Source organism: Amblyraja radiata, chromosome 13, assembly GCF_010909765.2.
Source record: "Amblyraja radiata isolate CabotCenter1 chromosome 13, sAmbRad1.1.pri, whole genome shotgun sequence".
NCBI lineage: Eukaryota > Metazoa > Chordata > Chondrichthyes > Rajiformes > Rajidae > Amblyraja > Amblyraja radiata.
Window position 1 is genome coordinate 6,345,740 of NC_045968.1, and position 21,627 is coordinate 6,367,366.

Sequence of the window (21,627 nt, forward strand, 5' to 3'; positions counted from 1 at the left end):
GGATCCCGACCCGAAACGTTGCCTTTCCATGTCGTGCAGCAATCCTGAGCTAGTACGGGCCAGAAATTCATGTTAAAGCCCTGTCGCACGGCACGAGTTCATTCCAAGAGCTCTCCCGAGTTTAAAAAAAATCAAACTCGGGGTAAGCACGGAGAATGAACGTAGCGGGTACGTCGGAGCTCGGGGACGTCGCTTAGCGGCTCGTAACGCTAACGGCAGGTACTCGGGAAGACTCGCTAACGGCAGGTAAGCACGGGAAAACTCGTGAAGATTTTTCAACATGTTGAAAACTGTCCACGAGAGCCCCGAGTACCGACGATTGGCCATTACTGTAAATCTCCGAATTCGAATCGGGGCAAATTCGGGAGAGCTCTTGGAATGAACTCGTACCGTGGGACAGGGGTTTTAGTTGCCAACCTGTTAGATTTTTTCAGATAGTTAAGAGACATTATTATGCTTTGAACGTTTGAACATATGATATTGCCCTGCTCAGAAGTGCCTTTCTCTTGGTCAGATGCCAAATGCAGTGTTTACCAGAATCGACAGAGCACGGTAAAAATGAGATATGCTGATACACCTGAGGATTTGCCAGAAACCAATTATTCAAAAATAAAAAACATGACAGGTATACCGCAGTTTTTGAAAAAAATTACTAAGTGAAGGGAACTCACAAAATGGAAAAAAAAAGAGAGATTTCTTTTTCATCCACAGGACAAACATGTGACTCAGAAAGTTACGGGAGCTTGCACAGTATCTGTAGCTTTAAGCAGCTGGGTGATGTTGATCAGTGTCCAAAAGATGAAGATGAACAAGCAACGAGGAAACTCAATCAGAAGAAAGTTAATTCAAACTTATGCATTTTATTGTAAATTCTCTGAGTAAAAACAAAAAAATGACTGTTGTGTCTTAGTTTCCACAAAGGTATGTGATGTGCTAAATAACCACGGCCACTGTTCCAAATATCAAATAGAAAATGGATCAGGATATAAGAATTCATGAAGATACAAGATGCAGATGCCGGGATCTTGAGCAAATCACAAATTGCTGGAGGAATTCAACAAGTCAGGCCGCATCTGTGGAGGGGAATGAATAGGTGACATTTCGGGTCAGGATCTATCTGCAGACTCTTTGAGGGGAGATTGCCAGAGGCGGTAACATTCGTAATGGTCTGGGGGACAGTGACCCAGTGTTCATCCATGGGGTCATGTCAGGAGGTAGGTATGAGGAGATGTCTGTGTACTAGGGTAGAGATTGGCCTGCCGGACTACAAAGGCACATCTCTTGTCGGGTTTGATAACAACTTTGGGATTGTTACTGAGTGAGCGGACGGCTGTGGGTTTAGAGGAAGTGAAATTGGAATAGGTAAAGCAAGTGGAGAAGTCAAGACAGTTGACGTCGCGCTAGCAGTTGACAGGAGGAGATGGAACTTTGGAGACGAGAAAGAGTCTGAAGAAGGATTTCGATCCAAAATGTTACCTGTCCATTCCCTGCAGCCATAGATGCATCGCTCCACATAGAGGTTCATGATCAAAACCTCAGCTGTCCATTACCTCCACGGATGCTGTCCAACTTGCTGAGTTCCTCCTGCAGGTCGATGTTTGCTTCATGACGAGTTTTATAAATATATTGTCTCAGAATGTTAGTTAAAAATGCATTATTTTTCAGCGAAGACCACATTCTGACTGTGAAGTCCATATAATGTTTTACACAATGTTTAAATTTCGAAAATGCACAGGTTGTCACATAGAACAGAGTCAGAAACCAATGTAATTTGAACATTTTATTTTTAGGAATTTTGAACAGTTTTAACTGAAGGCATTATGTGAAATAAACATGAATGTTTGTGCATCATTAACAATGTTCCGTATTTTAAAGTGTTGTCTCAATTCAATTCCATGAAAAGGGAGGATCACAAGGATGGGTGACGCTGATCTCTCTGTTATTATCACTCTTCTATGAAAGAGTAATCCAATATTTCCATTCCCCCGGTCTTTTCACTTAACACTTGGAGATTTTGATTGCTTTTTAAGCATCCAATTCCCCTTTGAAAACAGTGTTTCCTCCACTTTTCCACCTTATTAGGCAGATCATCATAACCCCAGCTTGTAAAAAACTAATTTCCAACATCGACCCACCATTACATAATGCGTGTTATCACTCCAGCACTTAGAAAATCCATTTGTGATTTCAGATTTTGGAAGAAAATATAAACTGGGTTAACCAAGTGACACATTTGATAAATATGATGCAAAATGAAATATTCTTCTAATGCCACGGAGACAGTTTTATGAAATGTGTCAGAGTGCTAAATGAAAAGGGAATATATAATTCCAGAAATTCACCTTGATTGAATTGGTTAATTATATTCTGGGCTTGTTATTGACATTTTTACACAGCTTTGATCTTCATATTCTTTACAATACATTTTTTGACAATGCTCCCCTTATACACAGGTAGAGCAGGTTAAGGTACAAGGGATCTGAGTTGTATTGATCAAGTGGGTCCAAAATCTTGGTAGGAAAGCTAGAGCAAATGGCAAGATTCTTAGGAATGTTGAGGTGCAGCAGGACCTTGAATATTCTAAATGGGTGCATTTAGTCCAACTGTGGTCTATTCGTCATTGTACCTATTTCATAAAATAACTATAGTATCACATATCACATAACAGCTCTATGTTAAGTGGTTCAAATCCATTGTTCCCTGAAAGTGGCAACACAAGGATAGGATAGTGATTGAATTAAATAATGACATTCTGCGTCTGATATTCACATTTTTACACAGTGTCTATTTCAGTGGTACAGGTGCACAACCTTTTATCCGAAAGCCTTGGGACCAGACACATTTCGGATATCGGACATTTTCGGGTTTCGGAATGGAAGATTTTTAGCGTAGATTAGGTAGGTAGCGCGGGCGGCTTGGAAAGTCTGGAGCGGCTGCCTCCTCCCCGGAGACCGGGGAATCATTGTAAATCATTGCTTAAATGTTAGTCAGTTAGTTTGGAGGGATTTTATGTGGTGGGGGTGAAGGGGGGAACTTTAATTCTTAGTCCCCTACCTGGTCAGAGAGGCGGGGAGCGGGCAATGCCTTACCGGGTCGCCGTGCAGTACTGTGCCGCGGCTCCCACATCACAGAGCTGGGGCTGTGGCCGGCTGCGCTGGATTTGGATTTGTAGCGCCGCGCAGCCAGGGGAAGAGTTCGCCGTGGTCGGAGCTACAACCGGTGCCGCCCGTGGCTGGACCACCGCAGCCCGGACCGCTGTGGGCCGCGGCTCCCAACATCGTGGAGCTGGGGCTGCGGTGGTCCGGCCACGGGCGGCGCCGGTTGTAGCTCCGACCACGGCGAACTCTACCCCTGGCTGCGCGGCGCTACAAATCCAAATCCAGCGCAGCCGGCCACAGCCCCAGCTCCACGATGTTGGGAGCCGCGGCACAGCGGTCCGGAGCTTACTGCACGGCGACCCGGTAAGGCATTGCCCGCTCCCCGCTTCTCCGACCAGGCAGGGGACTAAGAATTAAAGTTCCCCCCAAAAGCCCACCAAACTAACATTTAAGCAATGATTTACAATGATTCCTACCCTCCCGCGCAATATACACTCACCCAATATACTCTCACCTTCTCTTTTATGAATGGGGATTTAGTTCCCCTTTGTTGGAGGACCGACCGGAGGTTCCGCTGTCACCTCTGCAGGCCGCCCTCGGTGAACGTTTTCAAGGACCTTTCTTCAAGGACCGAAAAAATGTCCGCTATTCGGAGGTTTTCGTTATTTGGATCTTCGGATAAAAGGTTGTGCACCTGTATTCACATTTTGAAAGTTTGCTCACTCTGAATTCTCAATACATGAGAAATTCACGAACTTGATGAATTTCCTCCATTCATTGCATACTGTAGATAAATATTTGAATCATGTTAATTCACAATCATAGTAGTACAATGATCATAGATGTAGAAATGATACCATGCATTTTCCATAAACTTTTCTGTGAAATAACTGTATAATTTGATACATATGTGTAACAGTTCCAGTCGTTCAGTAGTCGATTTCTTGAATAGGAGGCAGCTGTGCGCAATTCTGATACCCTGTATACCATGATGAGTCTTCATCTTCAGAATGAGGTACAACATCCACAGGCAAAAGAAATGTTACAGACTTCATTTTATACCTGTTGAAAAAAATACCAATATATCTGATCACAACATAGAACAGAGCGTAGTATTGCGCAGAACATTTGTTATTTCTCTACTCTTAATTATCTCTTCTGAGGTCGTCTCTAAACAGCTGCCAGCATACACTTAACAGGTCAAAGCTAGATTACAGAAAGTAAAATGAAAATCTAACATAAGGTGGAGGTATATGATTGAAAATCATAAAACTGCAGATGCTGAAAATCTGAAATCAAAAATGCTGGGAACATTGATAAAGGATCTTTAAACTGAAACTCGCTTCCTTCCAGAGGTGCGGCCTGACCAGCATTTTCTGTTTTTATTAATGAGTTTAACTTAAATACAATCTTGTAAATGTATGATGTGACAAGGGTAGGAGGTTGGTATCAAATAACCAATTTGAGGTTTATAGAAGACTAGACTAAGTGGGACCCGTTGGGTCCCATGTTCACATGGGATGGCTGGTCCCCCAACGCAATATTCCACCTCTTCACCTATTCCAATATTGGTGGCCAGTGGGGGCTTTCTAGAGCGCTAGTATGGGTGTTGTGGGCCGAAGGGACTGGTTTCCAGAGGGCTAGTATGGATATTGTGGGCCAAATGGATTCTTGGGCTGGCAGCTCAGGCATGGTGGGCTGGCAGCTCAGACACTCAGGCTTGGTGGGCTGGCAGCTCAGTCACTCAGGCCTGGTGGGCTGGCAGCTCAGTCACTCAGGCCTGGTGGGCTGGCAGCTCAGTCACTCAGGCCTGGTGGGCTGGCAGTTCAGTCATTCAGGCCTGATGGGCTGGCAGCTCAGTCACTCAGGCCTGGTAGGTGTCCGGCCACCAGGGATTTATTCTCCTGGCCCCCCGGAAGGGGTTTTACCTTCATCATGGTGACTGACAGGCAAGAAGACCAATCTGCTGATCTCACGATTTTTTAAACATTCATAACTTTTTTATTATTTCACCGATCGGAAAAAACCTTGGGTCGCTTGGAGGAGAAGAGGACGGTGAGTAAGATGGCGAAAAAAATCATAGCGATATAGGGTAGCGTTTTTTCTAAAATTTATTTACAATGTAGGCTGGAAGTGGTCAAGATGAGACTTTTAGTAATAGTTTAGATATACTGTTGAAGAGCACTTAGGAAAGAAATCAGTCCTGCAAAAATGTGCCCTGAAAGAAGATTCACAAGTATGATTAACGAGAATCCAAAAATCTTTTATATGTACATTAGAAGCAAGAGGTTAGCCAAGGGAAGAGATGTGATCAGGCATTACTATCTGCTTGAGGAGATGAGATGAACGGGCCCATTCCAGTCCTGTACATTTCTCTGATTCTTCCTCAGTTGCAAAAAAAGTGCAATGGTCTGTCTCATAATATTTTGCTTGAATTTATAATGGACAAATTTGTAAATTGTGCACAAAATGTCCCCATTGTTCCTGCTCCATAGTTGCTGATAGACCTGGTGCGTGTCTCAAACATTTTCTCTGTTGTTAAATTTTCCAGTACAGCAGACCGAATACCAGACACAGCTGACCTCTGCTCTACATAATTGAGTGGATGTTTTATATTTACTGTAGATGCAATTTTAAAAAGTATCATCACTACTTATTTTCTAGACCCACTAATCAATCAGTTACTGATTTATTTCGTAGACACCTGACATTTTTCATTCTGAACTTTACAGGTAGAAATCAGTCTAGGCTGAAGGGCCACTTTTGGAATACTAGTTACATCTTTGATTTCAGGTGGCATACTTTATATTGCTTACTTGCACTTAGGTACATATTCCTGTAACGGTGTATCTTGAGGTTGTTTTCCTTCAGGGCTCTTCGTCTCTAACAGTTCATCAGGAACTCCTTGGCCTGTTGTGACTTTCATTGTTGTGTAAGGGTGAATCACTGTCGTTGATTCTGACCCCTCTTGCCTGCTCCTTTGATGGGTTCGATTTTGATCTGGAGATTTATGACGTTTGTTACCGACAGTGAAGGCGTGTAAAGACGATATGGAATAGCGTCGCACTGTCATTGTGGTACCTATGAATAAACATACATCATCTCTAAAGTAATTATTTGACTGAAACACACCTGTTTGAGTGTCATTGCATTTCCTCTTTTGTTTGAAGGCGAGCTAAACACTTATTGTATCTAAAGATAATAACAATTTACTAATGGTTAATAACCTCTGAAAGTCGAATGAACGGGACACTATTGTCTTGTATACTGGACTTTAAACAATCCCAGGGTCATAATACACATCATTTTAATACCGTTGAATTGAAAATTAGACACTTTATTTCACATTAGAATATAAGTTTGTGGAAAATTCTAGGAAAACATTTTTATAATATTTGCCAGTGCCAATAAAGAGTAAACACCAGACATTATCTGAATTAAAAATCAAAAACACTGCAGGTGCTGGAAATCTGAAATAATCGGAAAACGCTGGAAGCACTCAGCAAGTCGGGCAGCATATTGTTCATCAGTTTTAGGAGTAAAATTAGACCATTCAGCCCATCAAGTCTACTCCGCCATTCAATCATGGCTGATTTATCTTTCCCTCTCAACCCCATTCTCCTGCCTTCACCCTATAACCCCGGACACCCTTACCGAAGAGAAACATGGCTGCTATTTCAAGTTGAGGAAACTTCATCAGAACTGAGAAAAAAAGAAAAGTAATGACAATAAGGTTGCAGAGACGATGGGGAGGGATGGGTAGAACAAAGGCGGTATATCTGATAAGATGAGACCAAATGGCCTAATTCAGCAGTTAGAGCCACCTTGTATGTAGGTGATGCTGGGTCATGGCCAACAGGCCAAGCTTCACTAATGAGGAGAGATAAAAACCACCAAAATCACAGACGGACGAACAAAAGAGATGAAGCATTTACTGAAGAAAGACAAAAAAAGAAAGCTGGAGTAACTCAGTGGGTCAGACAGCATCTCTGGAGATAAGGAATAGGTGACGTTTCGGGTCAAGACCCTTCTTCAGACTGAGAGTCAGGGGAAACATAGAAAAGAGGTGCAGGAGTAGGCCATTCGGCCCTTCGAGCCTGCACCGCCATTCAATATGATCATGGCTGATCATCCAACTCAGTATCCTGTACCTGCCTTCTCTCCATACCCCCTGATCCCTTTAGCCACAAGGGCAACATCTAACTCCCTCTTAAATATAGCCAATAAACTGACCTCAACTACTTTCAGCGGCAGAGAATTCCACAGATTCACCGCTCTGTAAAATAAAATCTTCTCATCTCAGTCCTAAAATACTTCCCCCTTATCCTTAAACTGTGACCCCTTGTTCTGGACTTCCCCAACATCGGGAACAATTTTCTTGCATCTAGCCTGTCCAACCCCTTAAGAATTTTGTAAGTTTCTATAAGATCCCCTCTGAATCTTCTAAATTCTAGCGAGTACAAGCCATGTCTATCCAGTCTTTCTTCATATGAAAGTCCTGCCATCCCAGGAATCAGTCTGGTGAACCTTCTCTGTACTCCCTCTATAGCAAGAATAGAAACATAGAAAACAGGTGCAGGAGTAGGCCATTCGGCCCTTCGAGCCTGCACCGCCATTCAATATGATCATGGCTGATCATCCAACTCAGTATCCTGTACCTGCCTTCTCTCCATACCCACTGATCCCTTTAGCCACAAGGGCCACATCTAACTCCCTCTTAAATATAGCCAATGGACTGGCCTCAACTACCTTCTGTGGCAGAGAGTTCCAGAGGCAGAGTCTTTCCTCAGATTTGGAGACCAAAACTGTACGCAATACTCCAGGTGTGGTCTCACCAAGGCCCTGTACAACTGCAGTAGAACCTCCCTGCTCCTATACTCAAATCAAAAGGGAAACCTTCCCTGATTTCCTTGTGCTGATTACCTCTGGCTTCTCCTTCGAGAGCGGGCGCGGAGATGTTCCTGCGCAGGTTAGCGTGAGTTAAAGCCTCCTCGGATCTCAGCTGCTGGTGCAGCGCGCTAATAGTGGCCTCATCCAGCGTTTCAGCTCGCTTCCCGTTCTGGCTTAACTTCACTCGGAGGGCTTTGTTTTCCGACTCCAGTTTCTTCATGTCAGAGCGCATCTCTTTGACCATTTGCTTGAGGCGCTTGTTACTGTCCATGGTGCTGGAAAACACACGGCTCCGCTCGGTCACACTGGCGTCTGACCACCCTCCCCCAGGGAACAGCAATCTGTTCCCACTCACTCCTTGTCCCCACGCCCGCCCGTCAATGAATCAGACAGCCCACACAGCGGGGGGAGGTCACATTTATCAACCGGTGATCAATAGGTTCGGGTAACCAGGCACAACACCCTCTTCAATAATTGATTTGCGAGTTCAGGTGGTTTCAGTTTGCAGTCGACACTGGTTTGTAAGTTTAACCAGACGACAAGTGTAATGTGACACTCAGTTATTGCTGGCCTGACTTTTGTTATTTACACAAAAAAATTGATGTATTTATTCGATAACTCGACCGTCTGTGGGGAAAAAAACAAACGCGTTAGGAATGCAGCAGGCACATTATGTGAGGCCGGTTCCTATTGTTTTTAAGAAGGAACTGCAGATGCTGGAAAATCGAAGGTAGACAAAAATGCTGGAGAAACTCAGCGGGTGCAGCAGCATCTATGGAGCGAAGGAGATAGGCAACGTGAACGTTGCCTATCTCCTTCGCTCCATAGATGCTGCTGCACCCGCTGAGTTTCTCCAGCATTTTTGTGTACCTTCCTATTGTTTTTAACTTGGCTCTTTTTCATTTTAAGATGTTTGTAATACAACACATTCATAAATCCCCAAATGTGTATTTTCTCAACCTCAACTTTTCAATTGTTCATATTTCCCGAGGACTTCGGGGATCTGGTAAAGGTCTTTCGATTTGATCTTGTGCAACTAATCAAAATGACCCAGCACGAATATCTATTTGCATGCAATTTATTCAGGATCCACGCTAACTTCAGCGTATTTACTGAGACGCGAGAATGGAAAAGTGGGCGGTAAATTTGAGATGCCAGGTTCGCCTGTTTAATATTGCATGGCTCTGTTTGTTTGCAGTGCGGACGTCAGTGACTACAACCCGTGTTTCATGCCGTGTATAAACATGATGCTCACCGTCTCTCGCTGAATATATCGCCCATGGCTCGGAAAATTATTTTCCAAATTGAAAATAAGCTGAAATAATTAATAAAGGAGGCGAATCTAATTTTGGTCGTATTAAACCTAATCTCTACAAAATATTACAATAGTTGATTTTTTTACTGTAAAATGTGAGGTTTTTAGTTTTACTCCACAAAGATGAAGCAGTTATGACACATCACCCGAATCAAATATAATCTAAACATGTATTACTTATTGAAGGAGACTAACATTAACCCAGACACATTCATTAAATGGCCAGTTTTATTCTGGTGGCACATCTTTGCATTGAAAGCAAATATTCTACATTTTTGAATACACTAAGGCGCCTGCATCCTTTAGAGCTTTAACACATCAATATAGTCCAAAGGGAATGATTTAATTTTAAGCAACCTTACATATTACAACTTCTAAAGAACAGCTTTGATTTTCCAATGTTAAGCTGTATTGATAATCCTTTCCGGCTTTAAGTTAAATACATCTGCTTAATAAATATTACCAAATATTGCAATGAAGGGCCTTTGACCTGAAACATTAACTCTATATTTCTCTTTGCATGGATTCTACCTGATCAGTTTAATGATGATGATTGTGTAAATTGCTCGTTTCTATGCTTCCCCCCGTCGAGTTTCAGTAAAAACACTGAATCAAGCACTTGAATCAACTATTCTTTATTTTACCAAAAGCGCATTAGAGTTCAACTACTGTACCTATCCCACCGTGGGTTCAATCCTCGTGTCTGCCTGTTCAAGCCCTCCAGGCCTCACTCAGACAGAAACACTCTAGAAGTTCACGCAGTCCAAAGCGCTCTCCCAGCCGATCGACGCTGAGCCTCGTGATCACGGACTTTTATATATCCCGGGACCGCGAGGGGCCGAAACACATGGGGGTGGTCTCTTAATAACCCAATTACAGATATCGATTAACCCCATACATAACAGGCATTCCCCTAACCCAAAGATACAACAGCTCAATACATTGTATTCAAAACAGACTTCAAGAGGAAGCCAACTTAGAAACATTTACCCTGATTTACAGAAAACCCAGACAAGGCTCAACACCTCATCCAATCAACGCTTGGCAAAGTAAAACTATGCAACATTATTTACAATTATTTACAAGGTGTATGTCTGGTTTGCAGCCATCCAATCCATTCTATGCATTGTGCACCTAATTGACAGGGTTTGCAGATATTCCCATTCTTTGCTTGCAAATTGTATCTAAGCTCAGACACTCTGGCGCCTCTCCGCACCTTGTCCCAGCTCTGCAGAGAGCAATTCCAAATTGACCAAATCTCCCAGCAACCCTGAAGCTCTACCCCATTTTGAAATCCTAGCTGCTCCAATTTAGCCAGGATTAACAATTGAAGATATATTTCCAGATCAGGATAGCATGTGATTTGGTGAACCTACTGATGGAGTTTAGTAATATGGTGTCAAGACAATAACTCTCGCTCAATGTCAGCAAGATGAAGGAGTTAGTTATTGACTTCAGGAATTGAATTGCTGTACATGCCCCAGTCAACATCAATGGTGTGGAGATGGTCAGAAACTTCAAGTAAATGTCTCCAATGACTCTTACCAATTTCTGGAGAAAGCATCCTATTTGGATCACAACTTGGTTTGGTAACAGCTCTGCTTAACAAGCTTGCAGACAACACATACATTGGCAGAGTTGTGGACGGGGAGAAAGGTTGTTAAAGGATAAAACAGGATATATGTCAGTTGGAAATTTGGGTAGAGAGTTTAATCTAGCCAAGTGTGGATTTTAGGAGTTCATGGCAATACCCTTAAGAACACTGATGTACAGGGGAATTTTTAGGTGCTAGTCCAAAGCTCTCAGATCATGATAGATAGATAGATAGAATTTATTTGCCACACAACCAGGGTCGGTGGAATTTGGGTTGTCTGCAGCAGTACAATAATAAAGAACACACAGCCACAATAAAAATGTAACACAAACATCCACCACAGCATTCATCACTGTGGTGGAAGGCACAACATTTGGCCAGTCCTCCTCCATTTCCCCCCGTGGACAGGACCAGAGTCCAGAGTCAGTCCAGAGTCGGCTCTTCCTCACCGGAGACTGCGGCTTCAGGCTGGTGTAGGCCGCAGGCCGGCGGTCGAGATTTAAAGTCTCCGCCGCAGCCAGAAGCACCGTAGACTGCAGGGCCGGCGGTCGAAGCTCCCCTCCAGGGGTGATGTTAAGTTCACGCCGGGCCCGCGGTAGAAGTTGGCCGCGGGCCGGCAGTGGTGGCTTCTTCTTCCCCCGGGTCCCCCACGAGGGATCCCGGGCTGTAGACGCCGCACCAGCTGGAACTCTGCAGACCGCGGCTTCTGGCTGCCGGCTGCCGCGGGCTTGCGAAACCGAGCGCTCCCCTCCGACGAGCCCCAGCGAGGGCTCACCCGCTCCACGCCGAGAGTCCACGCTGCGCCCGCCGCTGAAGTCCCGGGAGCGTCTCCGTGGAAAGGCCGCGCCGATCCTTGATGTTAGGCCACGGGAGAGGCGACCTGGAAAAAGTCGCCTCTCCATGGAGGAGGTGACCGAAACGGTTTCCCCCTTACCCCCCCCACACAAAACACACCGAGGAACATCAAAAACATACTTTAAAACATACTAAAAAAAATTTAAAAGTTGAAAAAACTAACGCGCTGCTGACATGGCTGCTGCCAGAGCAGCGCCCCCTAACTGATATGGCAGAACAAGTCAATAGGGTGGTAGAGAATGCATAGGGCATTGGTCAGGACATTGAGTATAAAAGTTGGCATGTCATGTTGCAGCGAAATAAGACGTTGGTTGGACCAGATTTGAAAGGATGAGTTGCGATGATAAACAGATGGAATGTGGCACTTAAATGGATTTTTTCTCCTTAATCTTTTAGCCTGTGAGTTTAGACTATTGGCCAGACCTCTGGAAGCCAGCACCAAAGCTCAAGGCATATCTCCCAAGATAGATGTGGTAGATAGACTTTCCAATTCAACAAAATAGACAAACAACCACAAATAACCAGTAGTCAAAGGCATGTAAGCAGGACCTTAATGAGGTGAGGGCACTTTTAAAATATCAACATTTAATGACGTGGTTCCATATTTTTCTTTCAATAACTAATTTCTCATTTGGTTATTTAGTAAAAGGTCTTGATACTAGGGCAAGGCCCCTTTTAAAATATTGTAATTACCTAGGTTTTCATGTACATACTAATGAGGCACAAGAATAGACCAGTCAGGTCCTCAATATTAATTTAATAAATTCTAACTAATTAGATTGTACCCTAATCCCCCATTCTTATCCATCAGCTGTAACCTTTCACCACCCCTAGTTCCAGATCCCCCGTTAGGGAAAACATCCTCTCCACATCTAAGTTGTCAAAATCTCTTAGGATCTTTTAAGTTTTTATCAAGTTGCCTCTCAAGTCATAAGTTCATAAGTTCTAGCAGAATTAGGCCATTCGGCCTATCAAGTCTATTCTGATCTATCTTTTTCTCTCACCTCCATTCCCCTTGCCTTTGTCTGATAACCCCCCTGATACCCTTACTAATCAATAATCTGTCAATCTCTGAATTGACACAAATATAAGTCAAGCATGATAACTCATATGTGGAATGTTAAATTGGCATTCTAATACTCCATGAAAAATAAGAACATTTCCACCCAACTGTTCACTTGGATATTACTTCTGAGGCTACAGGCAGTTTTCTCCCATATCAGACTGGAAAAGTTCCTGAAAATATCACCCACACATTTCCTCCCCAGTTGCTGCCTGATCCGCTGAGTTCCTACAGCATTTTGTGCTTGTCTCCCACAGTTGTTAATTTTAATTCCAGCTGTTAGGGAGCTTTCAGGCAATGGTTAGAAAATTGGCCCAGCTTCAATTGATTTGCATTTGCTAAATTTCTGCATTTATTATATTTGAAATTCAAAATCAAAATCTCGTCAAATACTGTAGAGTCAAGTGATTCAATTGATACCTTTTCCCTTTCTAACTTGCACTTTATCTCTCTTCCATTTTCTCCGTGGTTTTAGCAGGATGCAAATTCAGAACATATTAGAATTACAAGTAGCTTTATGCCATCAGTCATGTCCATCAGAAACTACTCTGAGATTGCAGCAATTTATTTCACTTAAGACCCTTTGAGATGGAAAATAAATTACCATTTCCATTTCCTCAATTAGATTAGATGCAAGCAGAACTGAAAAGCTGCTGTTCCAAATCACATCACTATCCATTTCCTCACAAACACTTGATTTCAGGTGTAGTGGTGTTAATGACATTTATGATTGTATACTAAGGATCGTATTATTTTCTGCAGAGGATCTCCTTCAAGCAACTATAACAGATGAATGATTCTTTATGCATTATGGTTCTTCGGTAAAGGAAATTGGGATGCACTTCAGAAGTACAATAAGAAGTCTGAATTTCAACATCCCTCATTTGGAGGAGTGCGGCAACATTCAAGAACAGTGCTTTCAGTTTTGTTTAGACAGACAGCATGGAAACAGTCCCTTTGGCCCACCGTGTCCGCAACCGACCTTTGTTCACCCGTTCACACTAGTTCTATGTATTCCCACTACCTACACACTAGGGGCAATTTACAAATGCAAATTAATCTACAAACCCGCAAGTCTTTGGAATGTGGGAGGAAATCGGAGCACCCGGAGGAAACGCATGTGGTCACAGGGAGAACTTGCAAATTCCACACTGACAGCATCTGTCAGGACTGAACCCAGGTCTCTGGTGCTGTTAGGCAGCAGCTCTAGCAGCTGTACCACTGTGCTCATTATAGTTATCATTATAAATTTTGAATAAAAAGACTAAAAATTCCCATGTTATAAAACGGTGTTAAAAGTATACATTTTTTATTTCACAAGACTGTGCAAGAGCCAAATTAATTCCTGATTGGAAATATTGTGGGTGAAGGGTAAAAGGATTAAGATTAGAAAATTGAATCTTTGTGGCATAAAATATAATAATGTTTTGAGGTCACATTGACTTGGAACAGAATAATTGCTGTTTCAAAATCTGCATAAATATTTCAGATCTGAGCAATTGTTAGCTATTGTTGTGGACCTCGAACAGGAAAGTGAGGTGCTATGCCCCAAAATGTAACTGAATAGTTAAATTATTCTGAAAAGTAACAAACTGCAGATGCCAGAAATACACAGTAAATCATGTTGCCTCTTTGGAGAAAGAAAGTTAATAGTTCAGAGTAATAACCCTTTATCAGACTTTAGCCTTTAAACGTTAGAGATACAGTGTGGAAACAGGCCCTTTGGCCCACCGAGTCCTCGCCGACCAGTGATCACGTCGTACACTGCACTATCCTACACACTAAAGACAATTTACAATTTGCAGATAGAATAGAATAGAATAGAATATTTGTCATTGCACAAAACTGAGCAACGAAATTCCATTTGCTTCTCCTCCGTTAAAAGAAATACAACACAACAACCAATACACATATGTACAGTTAATAGTAAAATAATAGATACTTTTTTAAAAGAGTTTAAAATAATTTAGCGGTATTCCTCGAAGTTACTTCTTGCTTCCCAGTGTTCACTATTGGAGTTAAGCTCTTTTACCGCACATGGGTAGAAACTATTTTTTAGTCTACCGGTGCGAGCCTGCAGAGACCTGAGTCGCCTCCCCGAGCGTAGCAGAGTAAAAAGGTGGTTGGCAGGGTGGGATGTGTCCTTCTTGATATTTATGCCAATTAACCTGAAAAATCTGTATGTTTTTGGAGAGTGGAAGGAAACTGATGCACTCGGAGAAAACCCATGCAGTTAGAACTTACTGTCTCCATGCAGACAGCCCCGTAGTCAAGATCATACCCAGGTCTCTGGCGCTATATAATGCCCCTGTCCCACTTAGGAAACCTGAACGGAAATCTCTGGAGACTTTGCGCCCCACCCAAGGTTTACGTGCGGTTCCCAGAGGTTGCAGGTGGTTGCCAGAGGTTGCAGGTAGTGGAAGCAGGTAGGGAGACTGACAAAAACCTCCGGGAACCGCACGGAAACCTTAGGTGGGGCGCAAAGTCTCCAGAGGTTTCCGTTCAGGTTTCCTAAGTGGGACAGTGGCATAAGGCAGCAATTCTACCACCGGGCCACTGTAAACATCTGAAGATTTATTAAAGACTTTGTATGGAGGTGTAAAGTAATTGGATGCGATTTTCAAGAGAGTCAAGAGTCAAGAGTGTTTAATTATCATATGTGCCAACAATGGAATGATGAAAGTGTTATTTACAATAGAATAACAGGTCTGCTATGCTTTCAGACAAATAAAAAGGTTTGCTAGATGTGATCTCAGTCTGCCATAGAAATTATGCTATTTATAATTTATAATTATGTTTGAATTTATATATGAACACTCAGAATTTCATAAAAGTGAGTAACAAAATATGTGTTACACAGCCTCTTCAGAATGAAGCCAATTTGGACCTGGGTGACACAGTGTGAAAAATACCTTTGTGATTGAGATTCCAATTTTAAATTGTTATTTGAGTTCATTCAATTAAAGTGGGTCACATTATCTGCAATATGCAATGTGAGCAGTTTTGGTGGGTTCTGTGTGTGGGGATTAAATGTGGAAACAGTACAGCTATCAAAAGAATAGAGTAACACTTGAATTAATCAAAATAACTAAATAGAAATTTGATAATTTTGTAAATGGAATGTATCACTCAATTATTTTGCGATTTCCAACAAAAACACGTTGCCTGAAACATTAGCAGAACTGAATTGCTTCCAAAGAATGAGCGAACACAAAGTGCTGGAGTAATTTAGCAGGTCAGCATGTTCTCCAGAGATGCTGGTGCACTCGGCCTGACGTGCTTGGTTACTCCAGCACTTTGTGTCCTTTTGTGCATTAACTGGCATCTGCAGTTCCATGTTTCTAATTCCAAGAATATTGCCACATTCTATTTTGGATTACCTGAAACTAGCTTATGTGGGGCACTATATATATATATTATAGATCTGAACAATGGTCTTGACCTGAAAAGTCATCTCTCCATTCCCTCCACGGATGCTGCCTGACCCCCTTGAGATACTCTAGCACTATACGTTTTGCTCAAGATTCCAGCTTCTGCAGTTGCTTGTGTCTCCATTGTGCTATAGATCTAATTGATAATAAAAGCAGAGGGAAGATTTTACCACATTATTCACTCAATCAACTACATTGATTTAGAAAATGGTAATCCCACATAATGGAAGGGTTGAGTTCCTCGAGAACCATCAGCTTTATGATTTTCCATAACACAAGCTCTCTTTTCCCAATTGAATCCCATGTTATAAGTGGAGGTGCATTCCAGTGGGATTTTGTCTCTCTTATTGACCTATTTAACTGTGATGGCAAAGCAACCCACTGCTATTATTTAACAACGGGTGCCAACGTTAGACTCAGGCGATCGACAATGTTCACGGATGTCCATCGAGGGGATATATCGCAGTCGCTGCCTCAAAAAGGCTGGCAGTATCATCAAGGACCCACACCATCCTGGCCACACACTCATCTCCCTGCTACCTTCAGGTTGCCTGAAGACTGAAACGACCAGGTTCAGGAATAGCAACTTCCCCACAGCCATCAGGCTATTAAATCTAGCTCGGACAAAACTCTGAACATTAATAGCCCATTATCTGTTATTTGCATTTTATCAGTTTATTTATTCATGTGGGTATATATTTATATAATGATATATGGACACACTGATCTGTTCTGTAGTCAATGCCTACTATGTTCTGTTGTGCTGAAGCAAAGCAAGAATGTTATTGTCCTATCAGGGACACATGACAATAAACTCTCTTGAATCTTGGATTAGGAAGGGTGTAGGAAGTGAAAATATCAGGGTAGGGATAGAATTCAAGGATCGGGGTTCATGTGAGCATGGTGGCAAAATATTTTTTCAAAAAACTAGATTCCACTGTCACTAATTTTATATGCGATTACAGAACACATAGAATTCAACGAAAGCATTTGTGCAAATCTAAAGAAGTTGGGGGTTTATCATTACCTAACTTTATGTATTACTACTGGGCAGTGCATATTAAGAACATAATGTACTGGCTGGATAGTTCCACTCAGCAGTTGGAGTGGATAAGAATGGAGAAAGAGGAGTGCTATCCGCACGATATAGGAACGATCCTGCTCTCACCGATAAAATTGAATAGTATAATATACAAGAAGAACCCAATTGTTCACAATATAATAAGAATTTGGAAACAAATAAAAGTATCCTTGAAATTAAATAATTTATCAGTACTAACCCCACTATTGAACAACCCCGCATTCAAACCTTCTCTCATCGACAACACATATCAACAATGGGATAGACTGGGGATTAGGAAAGTAGGGGATATGTATGAATTGGGTAAACTGTTATCATTTCAACAATTAAAATTAAAATTTAAATTGAAGGATAATCAATATTTTAAATATATACAGGTATGTGACTTTATGAAGAAATATATACATAGATTTCAAACTATATTTTTAGACCCTTTAGAAGAAGCAATGAATATTAAGGCTGATTCACAAAAATTAATTTCATACTTTTATAATAATATATTAGATAGAGAATCACCCTCAACAGAAGCACTAAGGGAAGATTGGGAACATGAGCTAATGATAAAGATCTCGAAGGATAGATGGGAAAAGTATTTGATGAATACACATAACTGTTCTATTAATACAAGACATAATTTAATTCAATTCAAATTATTACATAGACTATATTATTCAAAAACGAGGTTGAATAAATTTTATCCAAACGTCTCTCCCAGATGCGATAAATGTTTGTTTCAAAACGCTAATTTAACACATTCATTTGTAGGATGTACAAAGTTGATTAAATTTTGGAGTGATATATTTGATATATTTACAAAGCTCTTCAAGTCAAGAATAGAACCCAAAATGGAATGGATTATATTTGGAATAATAGGAGAAGATACCAATTTAAATAAAGACCAAAATGTTTTTTTTAATTATGGGTTAATAATTGGAAAGAAATTGATACTTAAATTTTGGAAAAATACAACCATACCAACTGTTAAAATGTGGATTAGGAATATGATGGACATAGCACGCCTTGAAGAAATGAGACTCCGACTAATAGATAAATATGACCAATTCTTAAGGAGTTGGTCTCCTTTCATCGACTTTTTGGAATCATGTGATGCAGCGGTACCATAAGGATTGCTGATTTCAGTTCATGACGTGGATAGATCTACATCTCCGAATATAGATTTGAAAAATTCTCTTTTAAGGGGCCTTTTCTTCTATTTCTACTTTCCACCTTTTCTTTTTTATTTTATTTTTTATTTTTTTATTTTTATTTTTTATATCCACACTTCACATTTTTCTACTCTCTACCATCTATTTTTCCACTCTTTCCCCTTTCTATTGTTTTCTTTTTCTTGTCTTGCCTACTCATAACATAAAACTAGAGGTTGTACATAGAATGGATTACGGTATGACATAGTTGGCACCTAAAATTAGGTGCCACTGTATTGTTTTGTATTGTATTAACTTCTAATAAAATAAACAAAAAAAAAAAAAAACAAAAAAAAAAAAAAAATAATAATTCAGGGGGAAAGTGGGTTAAAGTGCAGTGGAGGTTGAAGAGTAAGTTTTATTTCTTATCTCAGATTTTTGGGCAGTGATTTGTGCTTTTCCTAAGGGTACATTTATTTTACCGGAACGACTGTAAGGCGGAGTTGCCTGTCTGGGGAATCGGGTTTTGAGTGGTTACATTATTTAATAGTATTGATCAAGAGCATTGTTAAAATTGAACCAGGGAATCTAAATTCACTTTCATAACATCTCAAGAATTCTTATCTCAAATGAAAGCCAGTAATCTGGATTTTTCAAAAAAAATATGGTTTCATTAATGCTGATCATAGAAGTAACAAAATGTCAGAAGAAATCATCTGGTTTATTCAAGGGATTTAGGGAATGAAATCCATTTTGTTCCACATGTGTCTGCAGACCCAGAGTCGCATGGGAGACGTTAACTGCTGCCTGGCATGGTCTTCGCATGCCACACTGTTCTAGGACATTGATGGATGAACACATGGGGAGCCACAGTGGTAGATCTAATGCCTCACAGTGCCGGAGACCTGGGATCGATCCTAACCTCAGTTGCTGTCTGTGTGGAGTTTGCCCGTTCTCCCTGTGATCGCATGGGTTTTCTCCAGGCGCTCCAGTTTCAATACAATACAATACAATACCGTTTATTTGTCATTTGAACCTCACATGAAGTTCAAACAAAATTTGGTTTCTGCAGTCATACAGCAAGAAAAGAACCAAGATACACACCTACACAATCCACACAAACATCCATCACAGCGAATCTCCTCCTCACTGTGATGGAAGGCAAAGTGTTCCAAGACATATCCCAAGACATATGAGTTGCTAGGTTAATTTGGCTTCCATGAATTGCCCCAAGTGGATGAGAAAGTGGGATAACATAGAACTAAGGTGAACGGGTGATCGGTGGTCAGCGTGAATCAGATGTATCCATGCTGTATCTCTAAGTAAATGCAAGTCTGAAGAAGGATCCTGACCCGAAGCATCATCCATCCATTAACTGCACAGATACTGCCTGACCCTCTGAGTTGCTCCAGCACTATGTTTTGTTCAAGATCCCAGCTTCAAGTACTAGCCTTCTCTGCAATGCTTACACTCAATAAATAGTTCAAGGATTTTATTGCAAATATTAAATTGCTTACATTTTCATTTTGGAAAATCAGACTTGATTACTTATTTGTGAGAAATATGATGTAGGATCATAAAGCAGTGAAGGAAACACTTACTCAGAACTGCTTATTATATAGCTTGAAACTAAAGCTATTTCAGGTAAAGGCCTCTTTAAAAACTTTTGATTTTTCTGGATGACATTTCAAAAGCAGAACCTTAGACTTCTCAAGCTGCTGACAACCTCATTCTCATTCACCCTCTTCATTTATTTAACTCAGCTTTTATTCACAGACATTATTCAAGCTGAATTAGTTGCTTTGTAGCGGTTCACGAGCCTGGTGTCTTCTGTCAATATCCATTATCTGAGATAACTTTCCACCCAGATAATCTGCACTGCTCGTCAATCTTAATGGCAGCACGGAGATGAGCTTTTGTTTTCCCTTGCACATTAGATTACAGTTTCTCTTTCATCCATTCCGGTGTTTATATCGAAACTAAAGCAGGCGGCACTTTCTGAAATTGAGTTCACACAGAAACTATCATTTTAAAACTTGAATGTCAAATGGGTTGCAAAAATATAGAATATGAAGGCAGCTCTTATAGATTCAATGATACCTTACTGTCACATGTACGCAAGTACAGTAAAATACAATTTTGCATACGACCCGGTAGAATAATATAGCAGACCTCGCCTCGGCAATTCACAAGTGTCGCCACATTTTGGGGCCGACAAAGTTACAAAAATTCACCAAACATTCCTATATACTGCCCCCCTCCCTGTACGTGGCAGCAGGCAACCTCCACCTCCCCTCCGATCCCCCTGCCAGTTCCTCTTCGTGCTCTCTGAACCCCCCCCTTCCAGCTGGGTCCCCCTCTTCTTTAAGAAGATATCTAGAAGAAATTGTCTGAGATATCTCTCAGCCGTTTCTCAGAGATATATTAAGGAGCTACAGGCACCCATCGAACTGTACAAGAGTGGGTTAGTGCAGGTGTGAACAAATGAGCATGTCTACACTGTTACTTAACTGGAAAGAGCAAAAATCAACATTATAACAACTATTCTAAACCACCCATTCTAAAAAGATAAAATCATAACTGAATCTGAAACTTTGACATTTTTATGTCGAATCTTCATCCATGGATCCATTGGCTTTTCCCTGCATAGTTTATTTTAGGTTTTACTTTTGTTAGTTTTTGTACCTGCCTAATGGGTGGTTTTCCACCTTTTAATCCTGCTTTATTCAGATCACTTGTGCCAAGTGCTTATTTTGATATTGTCTATCAGCAGTCTCAGCTATAACATTGAATAGCTCTTGGTTTTAGTGAGCATTGTTCGATTGAGTAAAGCATTAAGTAGCTCTTGTAACAGTTAGTAATGACCTTAGAATTTACTGTGTGGTGAAGTGATGCTAAAATGTTTACGATTAAACATTTTAATTGAAACAAAGCACCCTTTAATAAAAGTCTAAGGAATCTGTTCATTCCTAATCATTCAATAATCAGCTACAAATTGTTTATGAATATTTTATAACTAGTGCAGTTGCGATCTCAGTGAACCTGACAGCAAATTTTGTTAGAATAGTCACCACCTGAACAAGGTTTTAGGAGGAATATTAGTTCAACGATCAATTAAGACCGACCTGCTGTTTTCACCTTTTAATTTTGATCTA

At 41.1% G+C, this 21,627-nt stretch overlaps 2 protein-coding genes across 2 annotated transcripts in view; one reads left to right on the forward strand and one right to left on the reverse strand.

The window, feature by feature from the left end:
* Positions 1–1,725, forward strand: part of LOC116980119 (guanylate cyclase soluble subunit beta-2-like) — a 60,874-nt gene extending 59,149 nt beyond the window's left edge. Inside the window, exons 15-16 of the mRNA XM_033032229.1 lie at positions 494–625; positions 712–1,725. Coding sequence (XP_032888120.1) covers positions 494–625; positions 712–869 — 290 coding nt within the window. The 3' untranslated portion in view covers positions 870–1,725. The remainder of the gene's footprint in view (positions 1–493; positions 626–711) is intronic.
* A 2,075-nt stretch (positions 1,726–3,800) lies between these two features.
* On the reverse strand, positions 3,801–8,334 carry LOC116979574 (putative coiled-coil domain-containing protein 195). Its single transcript, XM_033031138.1, has 3 exons — positions 8,022–8,334; positions 5,915–6,179; positions 3,801–4,160 (listed from the first exon to the last, which is right to left on the reverse strand). The coding sequence occupies exons 1-3, from the start codon at positions 8,257–8,259 to the stop codon at positions 4,028–4,030; spliced, it is 636 nt and encodes a 211-aa protein (XP_032887029.1). The 5' UTR covers positions 8,260–8,334; the 3' UTR covers positions 3,801–4,027.
* Between the last annotated feature and the right edge of the window lie 13,293 nt (positions 8,335–21,627).